Here is a 25,417-nt window from a genome sequence, read left to right as displayed (position 1 = left end):
CAGGGACAGCGACTCCAGCACCGCCCTGGGCAGCCTGTTGCAATGCCTGAGCACCCCTTCTGTGAACAAATCTTTTCCAATATCCAATATAAACCTCTCCTGGCACAGCTTGAGGTCATTTCCTCCTATCCTATCACTTGTACTTGGGAGAAGAAACCCCACTTCACTCCATCCTCCTGCCAGGCAGTTGTAGAGAGTGATAAGGTCCCCCTGAGTCTTCTCTTCTCCATACTAAACACCCCAGGTCCCTCAGCCGTTCCCCATCACACTTGCGCTCCAGGCCTTGCACCAGTTCTGCTGCCCTCCTCTGGCCCCACTCCAGCACCTCAATGTCTCTCTTGAAGTGAGGGGCCCAGAACTGGACACAGGATTCGAGGTGCAGCCTCACCAGTGCCCAGTGCAGTCCTGGCCCTGCTGCCACACTATTGCAGATACAGGCCAGGATGCTGTTGGCCTTCTTGGCTGCCTGGGCACAGAAGCAGCCAAACTTTAGGTGTGTTTTCCTTGAGCTGCTGTGCAGAAGTAGTAGAAAACCCACAATTTAGTTTTAGTTTTTCAGTTAACTAAAGGGGGTCTCTTGGATCACTTGTCTAGGATTCTGGAATTACAGGTAAGGTTTCTGGCTGTGTAGAACAATCTGAAACATGTCTTCAGCACTGTCTGTGACTTCACTTTGCTGCAGATCCAAAAAGACATTAGTGGCATCATCTAAGATGGCTTTCAGTGACTAAACTCTAGCTCAGTGAGCTGTGACTTGCCATTTTTATCTGACCCATTTTCATATTCAGATGACAGTAAGTACTGTTTGTGTTCCCTTGCTGTTGACTCATCTACAACAAGGCAGCCACAGGCTCAGAAAGGACAAACAGCTTTTGAAAACAGGAACATCCTGTTAATTTGGAGTTAAATGTTTATGTGCTGTCATCACTTGAGCTCCCATACTATGCACTGCACTGGCTGTTCCCAGAGTCCTGTTAGTTCACAGGTGGCATTTCCTTCAGCTTTGAAACAATCAGGCTGAATAACCTATATCCCACCTGCAAAACTAGCATGCAAAAGTGCTCCAGGCAGAATATAACAGTGTTTTCACTGATCATTACTGAGACGCACACATTCAAGCATTTCACAGCACAACATCCAGATGGCACCTCACTGGCCACCAACACCACTACCTGCCACATAGCATTCAAATTGCATTTGAGCTGACAATTTGAGAACCTGGATATGCCAAAGTGTTTTCTTATGCAGAAACAACAACTGTGGCAGCCTTTGCACTGAGACTGGCAAGTCATGGCCAGGTCAGAGACAGCAACCAGATCTCCTAACTCCTTGGTGTGGTGTGACTGCTGCTATGACTTGCTTAGTCCTGCAGAGACCAGGACTTGTGCCAGAGGATGATCCAAGTGATGATCCAGGATTACTCTCTGCATCAGTCTCACAGCCTAAATTGCTCAGTGTGCAAACACTTGTCTTACTAGACCTACTGACACTACAAGTGGTAGGCACCTCTCACTGCACCACTGCCTGAAATAGATACTAGCCACAGAAGGTACAGGCATACACTGTGTGGTATTTACACAGCAACACTTTGTTTTGGTGTAGTAAAAACCTGAACACATGAAGATTAGATGGGCTGCCAGTATAACCTCAGAAGCTGGACTGAGGAATAAAAACCTTCCCAGTGTCTTCCCAGTATACTGGGTTTTTTTAATAGTCACTATTGCTATAATCTCATCTTGAATATAACTCTGCTACAAAAACCACAAGCACATAGTATTCACTTTGTTCCAGCTGAATCAGAACAGTACTAGTCTACGGAAGTTAAAATCTGATCCAGAAAGCCAAGAACCCTTTTGTGTTTGTAAACAGATGAACCTTCTGCCTGAACACAGATGGGTAAGGGTAGAAACTGTTATAAATGGCAAATTCTAAAGCAATAAGGAAAACCTATATATAGAAAGTATTATGCAAGCCACTGTTTCAGTAGTCCAAATGAAGCAATTAAACACGTTTTTGAACTGTTATTTAATATGGTGGTCAGCCACTTCATCCTTTTTGCAGTTAAAAGCAGGATGTTCTGAAAACAGCCCTGGCAAAACTGGTACCTGTCAGTCTAGTTTCTGACAATGCACACTATATGATATTCTGCCCAAGGAATTAACTACAAGAGTAAGATTTCCCTCCACCTTAGTACAATGCAGAAGATGCTGACCAACTCAAAGAAGCATCTTCCAGCTTGGTAGCAAAATTGAAACATTTCAGATAAAACCAGTTACCAGCTACGAATAGGGAACAGTTCAGAAAACAAGTAAAACTGGTTTTGTGGTCACACAAACCAAACTTCTGTAATTTTCAGAAATAGGAGTTAAAAGCTCAAGTTGTGTAACAACAGCGACAATACAACAGCAATGTTAACGTCCCTGTACAACCCACACTTTCTGTGCAACAGATGAGAGATGCATTTCTAGATGCTACTAATTACCAGAACTTAAGCTTGAACTTCCAATTATTCAAATGACAGGAGAGCATCTGAAGTTATATGGTTAGGCATAGTTACAGGTGTGTGCTAAGAATACTCTTCGAGACAGGAAAAGGGTTCCCTTCTCTCCACCCATTCCTTATGTTCTCAACCTCACGTGAACATGGTGCTGAGCAGCATGCTCTATGTGGCTCTGCTTGAAGAAGGGGTTTGGTCACTTTGATCTCCAGAGGTCCCTTCCAACCATTCTGTGATCCAATAGCAGTCCTCTAACCTCTAATAAGCAGCTCAACAATAAATACAAGACGTGAATCAGCTATGTTGTGCAACTTCACCAGTCTCTCAGAATCAGCAAGCTAAAGGAAGGTGTTGGGCTAGATGTTTTACAGTAAGCCAAAATTCACTTAGTGGGATTAATTCTTAAAAACAACCCTGGAGAAGACTGAAACAATTGCCCTGCTGTTTTCTTCAGACATAGTAAGTCACTTCACACTTGCAGGGCTGCGTATAAAGCACAAGGAATAAACAGAGTTCCTTCGGACTCTCTTATCTGCAAGATTATCCAGGAAGATGAAGGCTGACTTTCTAAAACCAGAACTTTTTATAGGATTAAAAATCATGTTGGAAATTTCACATGAATGTTGCAGTACCAGCTTGAATGATTACTGATTTGAAGAAGCTACTTTACGTACAAATTGAACTTGAATGTTCCACAGAAATATTAATCCTCTCAAATTATATCCCATTTTCTAAAAGATCAGCACATACAGAGACAAATAATTATGATACCAATCATCTGCATGACATTACACATCTCAAATTTAGAATGTAGCTGAATGAGATTAGTCCAATTTAGGAAAAAGAAAAAAAACAAAACAATACTGCTGAGCAAAAAGCAAGTAGAGCTCAATGATATATTAAATGCTTCACTTTCAAAGTCACAACTTTTCATGTGACTTCCACAGAAAGGAGCTACAGATCTACTGTCACCTTCAACAAACACGAGACAAGTAACACAACTGCAGTGCAGCTTTGATTTTGAAGGGGTTAAGTGTGGGGAGGAGAAGGTATCATTCCGCCACGAAGGAGTGGGGAACAGCCACAAGATGAATTTCAGTTTAACCAGAACAGGCATCAGGAAGCAACTATGCAAGAAGCAAGGCACTTAGTTCCTAACAAAAAACTACTCAGAGGCTAAACAGATTAGCCTCTATGGACTGTCCAGGCGGGGACATTAGTCAGCAGCAGTAGCAGGATTCATCCGGTTGGAAAGACAAGGATGTCAAGTTTCACTTACCATGAGAGTCGGAGCCCAACTTCTTAGAAGCCATTTAGAACCTAAAAAAAAAAAGAAAAAAAAATTTAAAACAGCTTTAACAACTTCACACATGTAGCACAGCATAAGCCTACACAGTTCTACAGCATCTTATCTCTGGATTACGGGACTTGTTATGGCACTTGCTGTTTATCCTGTTTGCAAGATAAATTTATTTTATAGCTTGGAGAATTGACTGATCAGACATAACTTAGCCCAAGGTCTGACAATCTAAATAGCAAAATCAAGGAAAAAAAACCAAACCACACAAAAAGCCAATAAAACCAGCCAAGCAGCAGCCACGGATGATCAGGAAGACAGAGTTCCAGATCACAGTGCTCAAAGACCATTCCATTCCAGCCCTGTGTAGCACACCCTGCCTACCCTGGCATTAAGAATAGCCCTTCCTACTGGAAATACCACACTGATCCTCTTCAGTTTAATCCTTGCTGCTCTAGTAAAGGGATACTATCATATTGGCTACGCAGTCAGTTAGCCAGTGCGGCACTTGCCTAGACACAATGATTTCTAAATTCTTATACAATAAATTGAGATATTTTCAGATACACACAAGGAAATAATGCTAACAACTGTCCTCATCCACTGCCCACAGAATTCTACTAACAACTTTTAAAGTTTGGATGCTAGTCCTACATGGCCAAGATGTTAAAACACAGAAATGCCCAGCCAGCTTTTACAACAGAGCAGGCCTGTGCTGAGGAAGAGTTAAGACAGTTGTCTCATTAGTTTTCAGTTAAAACCGTGCTCAAGGTGCTTATGGTGTTCAATAACATACCGGGATTCTTTTTCCAGATTAGAAGTACAATCTCTAGACACCAGAGCATAATTCTTCAAATAGCTGAATTTGTAAGGCCTCCTTTGAAATTATGCATGACACAGAATCAGAGTTGCCCTTTGTTCCTGAAGTCCTCCAGCTCACAGATGGAAATGCCCAAGAGCCGTTCTTCAAAACCATGAAGTTACCTGGTACAGCCCCACTGCAGCAGGCAGCACTCAAAGCACAACTCTAATCAGATCTAACATTCACACCATCATTCCTCAGTCAAGGTTTAACTCTCAGCCTCACTGTTTTCACTGCAGATTACAACTGTAAATGTTAACATATAGGAAGGGTTTCCTAAAGTGAGGATTACACAGACAGCTTAGCTATTGCTCCTGGTAGCTGAAGACATAATTGGGGTCAAGAAGAGCTAGTTTCAAGTACCTTAGGAAATTACATTTTGCTCTGCAGAGATCCCTTTCAACACTAGATGAAAATCAATTATGTACACCAACCCTACTGGTTACAGGAACTCAACATACAGCCAAAGCCAAAGCTCTGGGTGCAACAGAATTAATAAAACACGATGAGCAGATGCTAGGCGATGGGGAAGTGAGTCATGCTGGGCAACTCCAGGCATGCCTTGTACATAAAACCTGTTAGTCATTCAATGTTTATCAGGTTCTTTGGGAAGCTCATCATGAGGTGGCAGTGTGTGCTTGAAGCCCAATTTGCCAATCCTGTGCTGTACTGCATAAAAAGGAGTGTGATCAACAGGTCAAGGGAGGTGATTCTCCCTCTGCTCCACTCTCATGACAACCCCTGCAGTCCTGCAGCCAGGTCTGGAGCCCCAACACTAGAGGGATGTGGACCTGCTTGAGCAAGTCCAGAGGAGGCCATGAAGATGCCCTGAGGGCTGCAGCACCTCTGCTGAGGGAGCTGGGCTTGTTCAGCCTGGAGAAGAGAAGGATCGGGGGGACCTTGTAACAGACTTCCAATACCTAAAGGAGGCTTCAAGAAACCTGGAGAGGGGCTTTTTTTACAAGAGCATGTAGTGATAGGACAAGGGGGAATGACTTTGAACTGACACAGGGGAGACCGAGATATTAGGCAGAAGCTCTTCCCTGTGAGGGTGGTGAGGCGCTGGTATAGGGTGCCCAGAGAAGCTGTGGCTGCCCCACCCCTGGCAGTGTTCAAGGCCAGGCTGGAGAGAGGTTGGAGCAACCCAGTCGGTGGAAAGTGTCCCTGCCCATGGCAGGGGGTTGGAACTGGATGATCTTTAAGGTCCCTTCCAATAAAAAACATTCTATGATTTTATGCTTGTTAGCACATCTCACCATCTCTCTCAACATTGGTATTATACCCAAAACTACCCCATTAAGCTAGAGAATTGTTTTTGACACTAGATGACAACTTCTCAGAAATAAACAAAACTCTGAGCCTTCAAAGAGGAGGTGAAACACTGCCAAGCCTGCTACCTCAGGAAGGCTCTCCAGGGCAAAGCTACAGGACCACTCAGTATAGTTGTGTGTCAAGTACTGGAGCTGAATGGGCTATACCAGCCCCAGTGCTGCAGAGGAGGAGACCATACTGCAGTACATGAAAAAGGCTACACCTTTCAGACCCAAATCACACAATCAGAAAAGCTGCTACATTACTAGCTCCTCTGCATGAGAGCAGCAATTAAGACATCAACTTGATTTGTTATTATTGAACAAGCCAGGCCACGTGTAAAATCATGCAGTCTTAATCTCACCAGTCTTCTGTATGTCACCAGAGACTGAAGCACTGCCTGCAAGAATGTGCTGCCAATCATCCACTACTATTACAGTGGAGCTGAATCAGGGAGAAGGCCTCTACACATTTCACAGAATGAAAAGCAAGTGATCCTCTTCTGTAAGATTTCAGAACTTCTGATAAGAGGAAGTAACCTCCTCATTTTGGCAATTTGAGTTGACAAAGTAGTCTTTTCAACGTAGCACCAGTTATCTGCAGGCAATAGGGTTTACACTGTCTGCCCCATTCACCAGAAGCAGCTTACTCCAGACTGTACCTAAAGGACAGTGAAAAGAAAACTCAAAGACAACATTTTTAGAATGTTAATTTATATTATTCCCTCTCCATCAGGCTGCTGCAAGGACATACTAAGTTACCACCTCACACACTGATCTCAGGTAATTGAATGCCAAGTTAACTGTGATACAATCCATTTACTCCAGGGATATTAGTAGCAATGCACACAAATCCCACAGAACCAGACATGCATATCTAGCACTCAGGAAATTTCACAGCAGTATATCAACATGGAGGTGCATAAAGCCTTGTATGTGTTCTCAGTGTCAATTTGTTGACAATCCTGCAGTAAAATCCTTTAATGTGCAATAGGAAAATGGATTCCTCTGCCATATGCAACACCTTAGTTTAATTAGAGAATTAGCTAAGGCATATCAACTGCAAGCTAATAATGAATTTAGTATTTCCATAGAGACAGTCACACTTTAGATTCAGGTAGCATTTATCACACTAGCTCTTCCTGATGCACTATGAACATGCACTCACAAAGATACCATTATTGCAGCACAGTCAGCAAACAGAATTGCTAAGCACTGCACACAGTGACGCTAGGACAGGCTGCCAACCACATTTCATCACCTCCATTCCAAAGAGGGTTTAATTAAAATAGTGTCTTGTGACTAATCAGATTTGATGAGCTATTTGGGGACCACTGTATCATGCATCTTGCTGTTGCCCTGTCCTGCTGGATGGAAAAAAAAAACATGTTTGCAGCCAGTTAGGTTACTGACTTTGCCACTACATGTCTGGGCATTATCTAACCCATTATTCGCTTAGTCAAGGCCATTACACTGTGCAGTAAAGGTCTGCTTAACTTTGTTACCCCTATTTTACAAATTTAAAGGACTTGCTCACAAAGCCTTATCAGCTAATAGATGACTGCCAAGCCCTATCACTGTTGCCTTTGACCAGCCCTATCACTGTTGCCTTTGATCTTCAGGCTCCAGAACAGGATGCTGAAGGCATCAGTGGGAACCATGCACGGCTGCACATTTTAAACTGACAAACATCCTCTACTGCATGTGGACTTTTTCAATACTTTTGCTGGGCTATGTAAACAAGTTAGTTGCACAGTACTACAAGTTTGTGTTTTGTTTGTTTTTTTTTTTTTTTTTTTTTTTTTTTTTACAGCCACCTACAAGCATTCTTCTCTAAACTTAGACTTCCTTAGTCCCATTACATTGCTTTTGGTTCTGGATAACTCTCTGAAGAGAAGACATGGGCAGCAAGTGTCTAAACATTACAAGCAACTTTAACAGCATCAGCCACTGAAGCAACCTGATGGAACTCTTCCCTTCCTGCATGTTCATTTTTCACTTAATAACACTGAGGCAATAAGGCAACATTCTTAAAATCAGCCAGCCAGAGAAACATAGCATAGCAGAGCCCAGGAAGAGGGCAGAGAACCTCAGAGTGATGATAAAAGGGGATAGGGGGACAGGGAAACAAAACAGCAAAAAATTCTGATTTGTTGCTGTTCAGATACAGCAGAGAAGTGACGAGGTAACACCGATGACTGAAACAATTGGCACAGAGAGATAGATAACAAGGCAAAAGGACCTGAAGGGACAGCGCTGAGATGACCAAGACAGTGCCTGGCATGTCATCACTTAAACCTGAATGACTACTTTGCTGTGCTGCCAGACAGGAGAACACAGAAGAGCATGATTTGGTGCATAAAGGGACAGTCACATCAACAGGTAAGGAAAAAAAAAAGTTACCACCAAGACTGACTCATAAGGAGCCCTGGGAACTTGAGGTGGTTTTTAATTATTATTTCCACGTTCCTTCCATCGGTGTTTTCGCTGGAGCTTATATTTCCATCCCTCTTATTCTGAAAGAGCTCCGATGAAAACATCCTACAACTAACAGCACCTACAGCTTTCTCAGTGATAAGTCAAGCCAGTTTAACTATTTGTCAAAAGGAACCAGTCTCTTGTTGCTATATCTCTCCTTCCGGGGTGCAAGTACCCCTAGATTCCAGACACATGAATTCTCTGAATTAACTCCCACCTAAGATTCACATAAATGAGAAACGTACTTATTATGGGTCAGAAGAAACAAAAATGCTTGAAGTTATCAACCATAATCAAACCAGCACATCTACGATTTTCAGAGACAAGACCCCTGATCTTGCAACTTCCATTTTGCCTGCTAGCACACATTATGTAGTCTAAATACACAGAACGGAGGATGCACATATTCTCTGAAAACCACAAAAAAGACAAACAAATCAAAAAGAAAAGGTAATTTTGCTGCCCATATTACATTAACACACTACTAATGATTTTACACTAAGAAACAGGTGAGAAGATGTTCTGTTCAAGTCACTGATTTCTAATGCATTACAGGTATTCCACATTCAGATTTGGTTTAAGTTTTCGCTGTAACTACTTGTTCCAGCGCAAATGAAAGGCTGTAACCAACATCAGGATTCTGTATATAGCCTCATACAACAAAAAGAGAAGCAGACAGTGCCTGTTGGCAAGATTAAACAAACATTAAGATTCCCGTATCAAAGCTTCCCACCTATGTAAGCGTTCAATCATTGCTACATAACTGAGATCTCTTAGTCTGACAGCAAAAAGCTGATCACAGAAGTTTACTACAGCACAAAACCAGATTCTGTTTTCATTTACTACAGTCTCTAAACAGATGACATCACCCCAAAATCTGCAGCAAATGCTTCTGCTTTGTACTTTCAACAGTCCTGCAAACAATAAGCACAGTCAACTGCATGAAGGTATGCCCATTTCGTAAAGGACAATGATGTTGAGCCACTGATAACAGCTCTTCGGATAAAGTCATTGTAAAACTATATTTGATGTGCTGCAAAGACATGTCCTGCAGAGAAAATAAAAAGAAGGAAAAAAGAAAAACCAATTTTCACTAGTCTTCACAGAAAAGTTTTAAGTATATCCACAGTAATTCCTTTTAAAGTGCTACTACAATCCAGGAGATAAAGTACATTAAGGTTCTGGGTCTACTGTAAGATAAGGAAAGCCAAACCAGACCCTCCCTGAAGCAATCACTTACAATTTCCATCCAATTTTCAATGGCTACAGGTTAAAACAAATCTAATGATATGCCTTCATCTTGTGGGAGTATCATGGTTTAAGCCCAGCCAGTAACTCAGAACCATGCAGCTGCTCGCTCACTGTCCTCCCCTCTTCTCCCCCCAGCAGGCTGAGATAAGAACAGTCCAATTATCTAAACCATATCAAACTAATAATAATAATAACAGAAATAACAAGGGGAGAGAATATAAAACTAAAAGGGGAAAAGGAAAAGAAAACAATAAACACAAGTGATGCACAACACAGTTACTCACCAGCCACCAACCAATACTCAGCCCAACCCAAACAGTGATCTGGGCCTTCTGGGTGACTTCCCCCAGTTTCTATACTGGGCATGACATGCTGTGCTATGGAATACCCATTTGGCTAGTTTGGATCAGGGGTCCTGTCTCTCCTCCCTCCCAGTTTCTTGTGCCCCTCCTCACTGGCAGAGCATGAGAGACTAGAAAGTCCTTGATTAGGGTAAACATTACTGAGCAAGAGCTAAAACATCTGTGTGTTAATCAGCATTCTTGTCAGACTAAAGCCAAAGCACAGCCCTGCACCAGCTACTAGGAAGGAGGAAAATAACTGTTAGAGCTAAGCCCAGGACAGGGATGAAAGTGCAAACGGTCATCATACATTTACTCAATTGCAGAGGAGGGATTACATTAACAGGGGGAAGAGGAAGGTATGACATATCTTTGCTGCATACACACCCCATGGATCAAAGAGCTATCATGAGAAATCTAAATTTTGAAAGACAGCCTGTAAAAATCAAAGTGACTCAGTTTGTTACTTTCAGTGCAATGACTGAGGTGCAGAGAGACAGGAACCAACACAACAGCACTTTAAAAACATTTCCAGAATACGTGAGTAGGAAGGACAAGGAAAAAGAGCCCCTGAAGAGTAGGTCTGTGTGCAGATCACATTATTGGATTTACGAGACAACACTCTTTAGTGATGGCAGTTACATCCATTATTGGGCTTTACATGCAGATGTTGAATAGCACCTTCCTAGAAGCCACAAAGATTAGGAGAAATTGATTTTTCAAATTGTGCCATTGCTTAATGTGACATAGTGGGCAATTAGACCTTCTGCTTCAGTACACATCAATCAATGGGAAGTTAAAAGACAGCTCTTCCACAAGCTCTTAGAAAAACACAGCATCTCTGGTGCTATTGTTCCATATGAATTCGTTACATCAATATCCGACACCTTTGGTTACACAGCTACTCTCATGTCATGTCTCACTTTGTGCATTAAAGACACTGGACTTGTTAAAAGCATGAACTATTTGGGTTGTTTACAGATTTATGGCTCTTAAATGATAATGCACAACTCTATTCCTCATTTAAGATCCTGACTTTATTTTTGGGACAACGTAATTTGACATACATTTCACCCAGAAATAAAGACAAAAAAAACATGCAATGGCTGAGGACATGCAGTACACTAATGCACCAGTTTTTCAATCACTGCTATCACCTGCCATACAAGTTTTCAATAAAGCTGAAGCTTATATACCACACAAGCCTCTGGAAGTACAGGTTTCACAGGCAAGAGCATAAGGAGACTGAAAATTACTTATAGACAGCCCTGTGGTCAAGGCAGATCTGCACAAGGCTTTCCTTTGACCAGAAGCTGATGAGAAGAACAACATAAAAGATGCAGCTGTTCTAAATTCATATTTAACTGTTGCAGAAAATAGGTGACCTTTTTAAAATGGAGTCTTAAAAAAAAAAAAAAAGAACCGTCAGAAGAGAAAACCATGTGCAACTAACATCTAAGGCTGCCCTGACTTTCAGACTCTGCAAACAAGGGGACAGCACAGATTCTGTCAACCAACTCCGAGAGCAGGTGATTTTAGAGTACGGTTCCTACTACTGATTGTTACTTAAGTTATTTAAAGATCATACAAATAGAGGCGGGAAAAAAAAGTATACGGGTTTACACTATCTTTTGCTTTTTAAGATCAGCTTTGCTAATCTACAAATACACCACCACCAAGGAAATGGTGGTAAACCAGAAGGACCAACTTCCCCTCCTTGAGACAGAAGCAAGACAAACATTTGCAAGATAAGCCACAGCAGGAAAATCTAAATAAGCTGTGCAACTCCTACATGCTAGGAAAAAAGCAAAAAAATTATGATGCAGCCACACATGAGGGTTATAATAATCTCACAATACAGTACTGAAGCAAGTCCCCAACTTCACGAGCAAAGCAATTGCTTCTATTATTTTCCTAGACTTAAAGTTTGTATTGCAAATACCTACCACTTTTGAGAGACAATAGTCAGACTGAAATAATCTAGTAACAAACTTAGCTACTTCAGCTTAGTAAGAACAAGACTTCATACTACTATGAACAAATCAAACCTTTAAGAGCAATCTTAGCACTAGCCAGAGTGTACATGTTGTACACACACATATGTACACTTGTTTTTCAGTTAATCCTAGCACTTTAGAAGAAAGCTAAAATTTCAGCACAACCTTCTCAAATGAGAGGCTGCTAGCTACAGAAAGTTACTAGTTTTAACAACAAAATAGCCCACTTACTTCGTTCTTTCTAGAAAGATGTATGGCAACAAATACTGGAATATCCTGGGCATACAAAATGTATGACTGGAACCCAGAGCAGCAAAAGGTAATTAAAATGCTGCTCTGGTTGTTGCAGTGTTACTTCAATACGCAACAAGCTGACTCAGTAATTCTTGAAAATTATTAATACTTCAGACTTGTCCCAGTTATGAATGAGAACTAGACAAACATTCCCAGAATTCTGCCAACGTTAACACAGTACAACAGCTTTTGTTATTAATCAGAACACCCCCTTTTTAATCCAAAAATAACAGGATTGTGTGTTTTTAAGCTACTGATTCTTACACTCTTTGACCAAGAGAGGTGTACAGGCAGCTGCAGGTCTTACAATTAGAAACAAGTTCAACTCCCGTTGATCATACCAAGATCTACTCCCAACAGAGGCAAGAACTCTATTATACTGCAGAAAGCAATTTGTATTCTTTGATAACTATTAATCAAAAATTTAATCCATTTAAACACACTACAACAATTACATGATTAAATTTAAAAAAAATCCACTCTAATGAAAGCTACACAACTGTCGTCTTTTCCCTAAGCTCAGAAGGGAAACGGCACTGATCATTGAGAGGTATGGGTTTTGTTAGAAATTGGTGAAATGTGAATGCTTATGGAATTATTTTAACAAAGGGGACAAAAAACATCTAGGAAGAAATCAAGTTCCATTAAAGTTTTAAAATAGAAAAATAAAATCTGACAGCAGGTCAAACATCACTTGCCATTTTATATACTTCAACTCAGCCAAAATATGTGTATGCTGCACTGTACAAGAATAATGGGACCAGTGTTAAGACTACTACAGATTCATCAATTTTTCCTCTTCTATTACAGTCACATGCACTACCCACTCTCACCACAGTTTTTTCCAGCAACATTCCGTGTGGTACCAACAGAAAATTCAGGCTGTTAAATTACCTAGCCCACCTACAAACAACTCTGCCTGTCTTCCAGCAAGCAGGCTATAACCTTAACTCTGCATGGCAGTTGCAGCTTCAAATCTCATTGCTTCCTCAAAGAATTCTAAATACACATAAGGCCAGCAGCAGTCTTTGCCCACTCCCTACACGATCTCACTCATAATGTGGGTTAGAACTGCGTAACTTTTCCAGCCATCTGATATCCCCGTTTTCCACTAACATACTTCATTTGTCTCAACTAGAAAAGCCATGTTCTGAGAACACAAGTGACCCGCAAATTCACTTAATTTACTCATGGAGTGGTTTGGGATGGAAGGGGCCTTCAAAGGTTATATAGTCCACACCCCCCTCCATAGGCAGGGGTATCTTTCACTAGATCACATTGCTCAAAGTCCCATCTAACCTGATTTTGAACACTTCCAATGATGGAACATACACAACTTCTCTACATAACCTGTGCCAGTGTCTTCTTCCTTATGTCCAATCTAAATCTACCCTCTTTCACTTTAATCTCCCAGTGCTGCCGGTTTTCACCGTAAGTTACTCTTTCACCAAACACACCCTTTGACAGATAGGAAAACAAAAGTCCTAAAAACTCCTTACTACTGAAGCACCGAATAGGTGACCACAGCATACCTGGAAAAGTGTGCTCACCAAAACACATTTCTGCAAAGTCACAATAAAAAACTCACACCTTCTCAAAGCTGCCTGATTTTCAAAATATACTTTATAAGCTTGGTTTGCCTTTGTCTTGTGCTAACGTCAGAAACATGAATTCTATCTTAGGTGCTACAGATGTGACATTCTTCACACACTTAAAGGCTTTCTTGAGGTTTTATGCATCTTCTTCCACCATCATGCTACTGGTACAGCTTCAGCTTCCAATGCTAGCTCATTTTGTCCATAATTCATGTGCCACTCTTACTAAACCAACCAGTATCTCTTTTCATTCATCCCTTCTTATCAACACTAAGACAAGAAATTAAGCATAGGCATAAATATACATCTGAGAAGATCCCAGGTTTTCTGCACTTAAGGATGAAACTAACAGACAAGGGAAAAGCCCTCATTACTGTTCAAAGTGAACACTCACTTCAGCTATTTTCACATTTTCTGATCTCAGGTCTCTTTAGGGGGACATTTATTCCCAGACTAACTCAATAGAACAAAGGAATCAAATTGAAATATAAAAAGGTGAATCCAACAAATAAAAATATGGTCCCACGGCAATAATGCCTAAATAAAAACCTATCTTATTTCATCTCCAGATATAGTATCTGTTAAGCCTGCTTTTATTTTTATGTTTTTCCACCCAGTCCAAATAGGACTGAATGGCTGAATTAAAAAGATGACCCAGATGGGAAACAGTAGTCAACACCAAATTAAGTTCCATTAGCAGGATTTTACCACCCTCATTGTAAAAAACCTCTTCCTCACATCCAGCCTGAATCTCCCCTCTTTTAGTCTAAAACCATCGCCCCTTGTCTTATTGCAACAGGCCCTGCTAAAATGTCTCTCCCCATTTCTCTTACAGTCCTTACACTTTTAAGACTTTTTAAGTACTGAAAGGCCATAATAACATCTCCCTGTACCCTTCTGGAATTTAATTCAGTGGGGATACAGGAAATTAAGTTGCCTTGAATAAATTTGCCTAGTGTAGAAAAGTAGAAATTTGGCTTTGAGCAGAGAAGTCAAACTCAGGTTGCCCTCAGGAATACGGATGTATTACAAAACCAGAACATGATAAGTAAATGAGCTGCTTGCCGTGTTGTACACTAGAAAGCTTCAGTGACCTACAGCAGTACATCTGTTAAACAGGTTTCATTCTCTGTGTGCAACTGACACAGCTGAGGTTATTAGCAGTGAAGATACACAAACATGAAGACAATCCTCACCCTCCTGAGCAGGAAAGCAGAGCAACCACTCAGCCCCTGAGATTTAACTTTCAAGGATGCTCCATTTGCTATGCTCACCTTTACATACTGTTCCAGAAAGCCCTCCTGTATCACAGCTGTCATGCAGAGGGCACCAGCTACATGGAGACAAGATACTCAGTAGGTCCCTAAGCATCATAAAATAACCTCTACACACACTTAATTCCTATTGTTTTTATAAAATAAGTTTCAAGTTTCACACAGCCTTACTTAAAAACTGAACAGGTTTGCTTCTCTCTGTGCAAGATGACAATTCAATCTTCATTCACAGCACTGCAGCACTACATGTACAGTTAATATTTGGAACAGATCAGTTTAAGGGCTAGTATGGACTGAAAACCTGAAATTCACTACAAACACAGAAATGATCTTCCTATCATTAATGCACAGAACAAAATGCAGAAACTCTGAAGGTACCAGTAGCAGACACATACACAATTACAAGCCTCCCAATTATAAGAATGTATTAAGACTGAGATAGAGTTTCATGCTGAACTGGAACGGAAAATGCGGAAGAAACCATAGCCACAGAAAGACACTGCTTTAAGATGAAATCTAGAAGGCTACAAGATATTCAAACTGCCAGAAACTGAACACCCTTACACATACATTTTTCACTCATTACCTTTCCTCTGACCAGAAAGCAGTTTTGCCACAATTCCCTTAGACCCTCAGCACTGCCTAGGTCTTACATGAGACTTCAAAATACTTGTCAAGACACTTAATCAGCAGTAAAACTATTTCTCTTTTGCAGGTGTGGGGAACATGGCACAAGGATGAAGCAGTCTATCCACAAGCATCTAGCTCAGTCAGTAACAACCCAAACAGAACCTGTATTTCCTGAATCCCAAATCCACAGCTACCACAGGAGTCTCACTGCATTCTCTCAAGTTTGGACCAGTATCTTTGTCCCCCAATTTTCCCTATCAAATCACTCCTGTTCAGCTTTCCATTTTACTATAAAAGCCTTAAGGATGTTTTTCTGAATTGCTAACACAAATCTGCATTTAGTCCAAACTTAGTTTCTACTTCAAATTAATTTGCGTCTGCAATTTTGTTATACACCATATATATATATATATATATAGTCTCACTTAGTGGTACAGACTTTTTTCCTGCCTTTTAGAAACTATTTCAGCAGCTACAGTAATGAATGCAACCCCTGAAACATTTAAAGCAATAAATAAACAGAAACAGTTCATTTCATGTGCCAAAGCAGCCTTCAGAGATGCACTAGCTTCATCTCCTCAGGACGTTTTGACAGATATGACGCAGCTTCAGCAATCAAGCCTCACTTCTGCTTCATGACTAGACCAGAGTAGGCTGCTGGACGAGGCTGCCCCACAACCATACAGCAGTTATGCACATTGGCTTTTCCTCTTCAAGCACCTAACAGACTGGTAACAATATGGGACTGCAGCACAGAACCTCAGTGGACCATCATTACTGTGACAAGCCAGCAAGATTACCTCTTTTTACAGAAAATAAGTGGAGAGACTGTAAGTTGAGTGTTCCTCGAGATACTAGGTTTTCTCCTGTAACCTAAGAATGGGTCCCAATCTGCCTCTTTTAAAACCCACATGATGTCTGATTCTATCCAGCTTATTCTAGCAAATAAACTCAGTGCTGCCTAATGACAGAATGACAGCATTGCATTTACATTCCTGCAGTAGCACCAAATTACAGGAGAAATATGCCTTGAAGGCAGCTTTTAGTAAGTAAAATGGATACTCAGCTTCTGTCCTTCCCTTCAAGCTGGCAGAGAAAAAATTTTAAGTTATTCATAGCATCAATTTATCCAGTGTATGGTTAGATCCCTGCAACAAATACTGGTGTATTTCAAGTGTTCCTCTTCTTGGGAGAGGAGAGAAGGCAGAGAGGAAGAAGACAGAACTTATTCAACAGTCCAAGATCATAACACATACAGAACATCCCAAGAGACAGGCAGACCGTCAGAACCACGTACTACTTCTGCATGCAATACTGAAGCTCAGGTATGAAAAGAATAATATTATGTCCACAAACAGATGTGACAGCCATTCTGTCAACCAAATGTGTATTTCTAGAGTCCATTCCCAGCTCCAAAAGCAGCTTAAACCACCTAGCCATTCATGCCACATTCATCTTCTTCACCTTCGTCTACCTTCATATATGGCATCTTACTACATGCTTGTGGATTCTTAAAAATAAAGCTGTGTTTATTATGGCTTTTTCATCTGAAGATCTTCATTTAGAAGAGATTACAGAATACAACAGTACCATATTTATGTTCCCACTTGAATCCGCTAGCTTTCCTTTTACATACAAATTAAGAAATACTCAACACTGTTAGTTAAAAGCAATGAGTTTTTTACCAATTTACTTGCATTTTCTTTGCAAAGACATTACTAAGCACAGGCACTCAGTGATCTAGGAATGCACTGTAAGTTTTAAAAGCTATCAAAAGATTTCCAGGTAAGTCAACAGAAATCATGTATTAAAGTCCCTACTACAAAAAAAAAAAAAAAGAAGGAATCCTGTAACTGCAGATACTTTGAAAACTGCCCTTTGACAAGACACTAATCTGAATCTGGCGATTGTTCTTCCACATACAGTTTTTTCACAGACAGCTTAAAGGAACTGCACTTTGCATTTGTACAGGCATGACACTCCTTGTCAGCTATGGTAGTCCCAAAACAGTCCCAAAATGCATCTTCCCCTCTAAAAAGTCTGTCAGGTCTTCAGATTGATATGGTAATGCAAAGTTGGCTGATTAAAACTCGATAAAAAATTTTCTTACTCAAATACTTTAAATTATTCCTCAGAATACAGAATATTCCTCAGAATTGTCTTCTTCTAGAAGACAATACCTCAAGTGGGATATAGCCCTAGAGGGCAGGTGGGCCCAAGACTGTTGGTTGATATTCAAGGATCACCTGCTACAAGCTCAAAAGTAACTCAACACAGAGCATAGTTTATAGGGGCATCCTTCATCCCCACAGGGAAAAGGGGCAGTTGTGGTGTGCTGCTGGCTTTGGCCTGACAGCCAGGGATGGGCATGAGAGCTTTGTGTGCTGGGGACAAAGGAAGACACAGGTGCCACAGCTCCCCTTGTTTCTTGTTCCTCTGGGCTTTTGCTTACATGGTCATTCTGGTGTCCTCAATGTAAGAAGGAGATGGAGCTGTTGGAGCAAGTGCAGAGGAGGCCGTGAGGATCATCGGGGCTGGAGCACCCCCGCACAAAAACAGGCTGAGAAAGTTGGGGCTGTTCAGCCTGGATAAGAGAAGCTGCATGTAGACCTCAGAGCAGCCTTCCAGTACCTGAAGGTGGCCCACAGGGATGCTGGGGAAGGACTCTTCATAGGGACTGTAGTGACAGGACAAGGGGTGATAGGTTCAAACTGAGAAGGGGAAGTTCAGGTTAGATATAAGGAAAAAGTTATTTACTGTGACGGTGGTGAGGCACTGGAATGGGTTGCCCAAAGAAGTGGTAAATGCTCCATCCTTGGCAGTGCTCAAGGTCAGGCTGGACAGAGCCTTGGGTGACATGGCTTGGTGCAAGGTGTCCCTGCCCATGGCAGGGGGGTTGAAACTAGGTGATCTTAAGGTCCTTTCCAGCCCTAACTATTCTATAATTCCAAGTAGTTACATGCTTAGATGTAAAAGTAATTGCTGATAGAGAGCCCTGCCAGCCACTGATCACAGAGAGAATTACAGTTCGATTAACAAATCTAGGTTTATAAGGAGCTCATAAATCTCAGAGACATGTAATATACAAATCTGCCCGAACCTTTATGGTTCATTACACACCCCGAGTGCAAAGTTATTTTATACTACTGTAATTTTTCTATCCATTTGTGTTTCCAAAATTCCAACTAACACCCGATTTAGAGGATGCATTCATTTACTTATTCCCCCTCTTCCCAACAAAGAGCCTAAAGGTACGTTCTGAAAAGCACAATAAAATCCCTACTTTTTATACTGTTACATACACAGCAAGCAAAATAAAACTATAAACTTTTAAGATATTTTCTACCAAGAAGTCAAATAGACTGGCAATCAACTGCTTGTTGTGACCTAATACTTAATTAAAAGATTAAGAACACATTCCTTTCTCAGAGGGTATGCAGCATAAAGCTTTTCTATCTTTTTTCACTACATGCAATTTTATTCCAGATGATTAATAGTGACTTTATTCCTATAAACTCCTTTCACTACTACATGTGCCTCCTATATTTCTATGTCAAATTATTACATATTACTGTGCAAGGACACCACAAGATGGTGTTAGTCATTAGGGTGGATCCCAGTGTGGCTTTGCTGTATCAGAAAAGGAAACACATATGCTTTAATAATTACTATGCAGAGTGCTTATAAACTAGGAATATAGCTTTATTTTAGAGTTCAGAATTGATGGGCAAATTAAGTTGAACACATAAGCACATCTGCATGTCTAAATTAAGACCAGTGCTAACACTTGACACAGTACAACTGGTAATACACATACTGTCAAGAAATATAACTACCCAAACCCAGCCTTCCAAACTCAGGGAATAAATCTCACCAGTCATTTCAGTCACAGCTTCATCTGCTGTTCACCTAGAGACGCTGAATGGAGCAAGCAATAAACATTAGGAAAGGGCTTATATCAAGTATTTCCCATAACCTAGTAGTTAGTTACCATGAATGCTGATCTCCAGCAACACAGAGCAGGTCAACTCGGAGCTCACAACTCTTTATTACTAGTTTCCATAACACTAGATACCAATAGCTAGGTGGCTTCAGTATAACCATATTCAAACTATCTTCCAGCTGAAGAATTGACCACTTCTTGGATAGGACTCATGTTCTTTCAATTTAAAATGTTACCATGGTGTTAAGAGTTTTAGACATAAAATGCAGCTGAGAAAATACAAGTTCAGAATTTCCATTTGAACTCAGTCAGCTAGTTAGAAACTATAACAACTGCTAATGAAGATTGGTATTTTGACCCCCTCTGCTTTCCTCTTTTAGAAAAGAATGTTTAAATCCAGACTGATATTCTGTTCTGCCTTTTATATACTTCTGTGCTTCGAGCACATAGCAAGCTTAAAGGATTGTGAAAAAACCTTACAGCCTTCAGAGAAAAATAAATTAAATAAACAAATCCCAAAACCAAGTCTGGGAATTCAAGCTGCTCTTTCAGAATTTTCCAAACACAGGAAAGACAGTATTTCTTAACATTTAAGAAAATGCCTTCCCTATACAAGCAAGGATTTGGAACAAATCTGATCATTTAAGAGATGGGAAAAAACCCTAATATTCAGTTCCTCTTAGAGGCCTCAAAACAAGACTACATTGACTGTAAAAGGTCACTACGAACACAGAACATGAGCTTATTCAAATCAAGTCAGAGGGTCAAAGCATTAAGCAATGCACTTGCATTCCAGAGAGGATTACCTACCTAAGTAGTTAACACACACAAAAATGTGAGCTCAGGCTTGTATTGATCAACTGCAACCCCAGTGATGGAGTGGTACATGCTGTGAGACCAACAGTTATCAGAGCAAGCAGACACAATACAGGGGAAGGGAAACCAACCTGTCACACAGTCTAGAAGACCTACTTCTTCAAATAGAAAAGCTGTTTATAATTTGTAAACAACCTTTCTTTGCCTTTCCTTAAAATAATAGTTTTCAAAAACATCTTCCAGAGCTTCCCAGTTACAGCTCCACTAGAGTTTTTTTACACTGACATTGATCTGAATCTCACTGATCAGTTTTAAACAGACAGTAATACCTTTAGGTGGAGATCTTTGTAAAATGACAGCTCAGTCTCTGGAATTTGATTGAAGAGACTGAGAGTGATCATGTTAAAAATGATGCTGGAGAAGGCCAGACAGAAGTTCCATCTAGTAAGTAAAACTAGATTTCTCACAGACCAATTCATAAAGATGTTCAACCCAGTACCAACTGTAAAATACAGGAACCGGCTGATGTCAAGCACTTATAATATAGAGGCTGGACACTGACAACAATATTGTATGCCCTGAATAAAACCCCTGAATTCTGTGGAAGAAACAGGAAATCATACAATTAAAAAGGAGGATGAGTAAGGCAACAGCGCTTTTGCCACCAGCACAAGCCAAAACAGCTCTGGCTGACTGCATGACAGAGGTACATGAGCTGGTTTTCTGGATTGGTCTAGGAACCTGACTCCTACTCTATTAGTTGTCTAGGAAAACAAGTGCTGTGCACTGCAAAACACCATGTGAAAAATGGATACTGAGCTCTTCCATGTGTTTTTGACGATTTTTCACCATTAAGATTTTTCTATCCACCAACATAAACTGTGCATTGTCTTTCAGATAAACAGCATATTCTCTACACTGATCAGTGTACTCTTAAAATATTCTGAAAATTTAAGTTAAATTCACTAAAGAGAAGCTAGCATTTATTCATTCACACATCTTGTACCTGAGATTTCCTTGTTTTTCCCTTTGAAGTTTCTGGTACTTTTGTTTCAGCTTACACTTGACTTATGCAGTGTCTGACCTTAGTACAAGCAATTTCTTCCCTGTCTCTTTTGTTCTGCAGTGCACTCACGGAGGGCGGAGGGAACCAGTCAAACTTGCAGGCCAGATACAGCTGCCGAGGCAACAAAAGTCTGATCACTTTCAGTTTTGTTTTTTGAGACTAAAACCACAAGCTTGCAAAAGGTAAGCTCAAAGTCTACATGTCTTCTCCCCCCATACTTAGACTTAAGATTTTGCCTAAAATGTTTAAGTCATTGACTTGCAATAGTGATCTAAAGAGTCACTGCTATTTTTGAATCACAGCTCTGCATAGCTTCAGAAAACTGAAGTCATTAAGTAGCAGTACTACTGTGTTACAGCAACAAAATACCATCTGCATATGGCCCTGAATACATCAGTTCAACTCTACAATGCCGCTACCACATGTACCTTCTGAGCCCTATTCCCCTCCAAGGGCAAGTGCAGAGCTGCATGCATAGCTCTGATCTATATGGAGAAAATAAAAGGAGGCAGCCAAAAAGCTTTTTCCCTGAAAACTGCTGTTGCAGAGATGCCAGGTCAACCCTAGGAATCCAGCAGTTTGCACAGGGGCAAAGTCCCATGCTCTGAGGATGATAACAGAAGGAAGGCAAGAAACAGGTGTGGCTAATTCCAGTACTTCTTTCTTCCTTAACACCCCAGACCACAGCTAGTGTTAGATGCCCCTCACCAAGCTCCCACAAAAGCCTCTTACGCTGTAACAGGCTGTAAGCTACAGTATGCCTTCTATCAGTAGCACAGCCTCTGAAGTTACACCACCAGTCACAACTCAGTTGCTCCTCAATTTGGCAATATTCGCATGTCACGGAGAAATACTCACCTCAAAGTGTTTAAATTCAATACAAATACATTAAGTCCAGGATGCCAGCTGTATCAGTTGTACAGCCAAGTGCCAGAGTCCACCTTCTTACTTCTACTAAGGCAGCATCAGTGTTATAAGATTACTGTAGGCTACTTTTTTTTTATTTTTAAGTGATGTGTGGAATAAAAACACTTGATAAGGTGATTACTCATTTCCACCTATTGTAAGCAATCCTAGTTTCCCTTTAAAATGACAGATTGAGCTAACAAAACCCAGTAAAACAGCTCTTAAATTATGCTGAATAGTTCACAGAAATGCTAAATGTTCTACTTCTAGTAAGCACCAAGATAAACACAACACAAGGAAGCTAGAAACTACAAAACTAAAGTATTCTTACGCTACTGTATACACCCATGGTATGCCTGCATTTCAAATGCAGAGAAAGAGATGATCCTCTCCCCCATTCAAAAGCAGAACAGCTAAATGGAAAAGATCCCGAAATAGGTAATTTGTATAAACAGAAATGTGAAGGGCTACAACCCACGAAGTAAGCAAGACTTTGGGTTTTCAGCCCACAAGATGCACGAAAAAAAGTGAACACAGTAGAAATCTAAAGTGATCAGTGGCGAAGGCAAGATACATACTATGGTTTTCACAACACAGGAGACAGAAATCAGCAAATTACCTGAAGGCAGGCTTGACAAAAACCACATACACACACACCGCAAAGCAAAAGCAAACATTTTGCTCCTTCACAAATTCAGTTGCTGTGGAGAGAAACTTACAAATACCACGGCCCGTTTACTCAGATCTGAACAGCAATCAGCTCTCATAAGGCAAAAGATCATTATCAAAGATTATTAAGCGCAAAGGCATTCTCTTGACTCACGCAGTCCCGAAACTGCTGGAAAACGGGCGAGTGCAGGGATAGGAGCATCACCCCCTCTGCCTGACCCACCTCTGCTCCCCGGGTCCGAGCGGCAGGATTCCGACCTTTCGCGCTGACCATGCGGGTTCTCATTGCCCTTAACGGTCACCCCCAAGCGCGGTATCGAGACGCCGCCAAGGCGGAGCGAGGCCACGCACTGAGGCAGCGCCCACAGGCTCGCTCCCGTTCACGCCCGGTGGAGCGGCCCTCGGTCTGCGACCCGTCCAACCCGCCCCGGGACTCCAGCAGGGCCACAGTCACCCTGCCAGTGCTTCACATGCACCAAACCAAGACGGAGATACAAAGAGTCCTCTCACTCAGGACGAGCAGAAGCGGCGACGGGGTGGAGGGCCCGAGGAGCGGCCGGCTGCACCCTCCCCCTCCCAGGCCTCGTTACGAATAGGACCAGCACACTCCCTCCCGCCTCCCCTCCTGACCCGGTCGTTACCTGCGCGGCGCCTGGCGGCCCCTGGCTGTCGGCTCCGTCTGTCCCCGCGGACCACTGCGCACCGCCCGCCCCTACGACACCCGCAAAGCACCGCTACCTCCAGCCTCGCCGCCGGGCGACGCCATCTTGTCTACCTGCCCTCCGCCTCGCCTCCCAGGCGACGCGCTAGCGTCACACCGCCAGCCAGAGACCGCGTCTGTCTGTTCCAGTGTTCTCGTCGCTGGTAGTGCCCAAGGTTTTGTCGGGCTCCTCCAGCACTTTCTGCTCCTTTCCCACTTGGACACAGCCATAGGGAACTGGATGAAGGCGTCGAGCCGGGTCTAGAGGGATATTTCACCTCGTATTCCTTAGCCCCTTCCCTCAGCAGCCATGGTGGCTTCATCCCCTCACGAGGGGCTGTGCGTCCACCCAGCACCAGAGCACGGCATTTACCCCTAACAGCAGCTTTACTACCGGTTTTTCAGCCTTTGGAGAAGGCTTTGGCCCAAAACATGGGAGTTTGGTCCAAAATGCAGGTGGTGGTTGTGTGTGTATATGAGGGAGGGTGTGGAGAGGGGGATTAATGGTGGTAAATCACGGCTGAAGCAGCAAAACAAGATTATCCTCTGGGGTTTTCAGGGGAAGATGGAAAGCATGTAGGGTTATTTTATAGGGTTTGTTTTTTTTTTCTCTTTGGCTTCTCACAGAACCCTTGTTTGAGGTTTGTTAGATAAACCCCCCCAATACAAGTCATAAAATAAACACCACCTTTATCAAGACAACAGTACCTTGACTGCTTTCACGTCTCTCAAGGCACTGGAGGGTTTCGAGCTGTCAGCAGCTGACTGGTCTTACGGCCTTTCTGCACATCATATAGAATCATAGAATAGTGTTGGAAAGGACCTTAAGATCATCCACTTCCAACCCCCCTGCCATGGGCATGGACACCTCGCACTAAACCATGTCACCCAAGGCTTTGTTCAGCCTGGCCTTGAACACTGCCAGGGATGGAGCATTCACAGCTTCCTTGGGCAACCCATTCCAGTGCCTCAGCACCCTCACAGTAAAGAACTTCTTCCTTATACCCAATCTAAACTTCCCCTGTTTAAGTTTTAACCCGTTATCCCTTGTCCTATCACTACAGTCCCTAACGAAGAGGGATGTGGCCAATGTTACGAAGTTCAACATAGCAAAGTGCCAGGTCCTGCACTTGGGCTACAACAACCGCATGCAACGCTCCAGGCTTGGGGAACAGTGGCCGGAAACTGCTCATGGAAAAGGGTGCTGACTGACAGAGCTGAACATGAGCAGCTTGTACCCAGGCAGCCAAAAAGCCAACAATCCTGGCCTGTATCTCCAATAGTGTGGCAGCAGGGCCAGGGCAGTGATCATCCCCCTGCACTGGGCACTGATGAGGCTGCACCTCGAATCCTGTGTTCAGTTCTGGGCCCCTCACTACAAGAGAGACATTGAGGTGCTGGAGTGGGGCCAGAGAAGGGCAACGGAGCTGGTGAAGGGCCTGGAGCACAAGTGTGATGGGGAACGGCTGAGGGACCTGGGGATGTTTAGTC

At 42.0% G+C, this 25,417-nt stretch overlaps 1 protein-coding gene across 4 annotated transcripts in view; it reads right to left on the bottom strand.

The window, feature by feature from the left end:
• The window catches only part of UBAP1 (ubiquitin associated protein 1), a 37,570-nt gene extending 13,519 nt beyond the window's left edge, over nt 1–24,051 (bottom strand). For 2 of the 4 annotated variants that reach the window (XM_062620354.1, XM_062620357.1), the window contains exons 1-2: nt 23,868–24,048; nt 3,777–3,817 (exon numbers count right to left, since the gene is read on the bottom strand). In XM_062620354.1, coding sequence (XP_062476338.1) covers nt 3,777–3,810 — 34 coding nt within the window. In that variant the 5' untranslated portion in view covers nt 3,811–3,817; nt 23,868–24,048. Of the gene's footprint in view, nt 1–3,776; nt 3,818–19,700; nt 19,736–23,867 lie in introns of those variants that run through there. The other 2 variants (XM_062620356.1, XM_062620355.1) reach the window with 2 other exon arrangements.
• Between the last annotated feature and the right edge of the window lie 1,366 nt (nt 24,052–25,417).

This window comes from Pezoporus occidentalis, unplaced genomic scaffold (assembly GCF_034315485.1).
Source record: "Pezoporus occidentalis ecotype Australia unplaced genomic scaffold, CSIRO_AGI_Poc_V1 ctg220, whole genome shotgun sequence".
NCBI lineage: Eukaryota > Metazoa > Chordata > Aves > Psittaciformes > Psittacidae > Pezoporus > Pezoporus occidentalis.
This window is presented reverse-complemented; position numbering and strand designations above follow the sequence as displayed.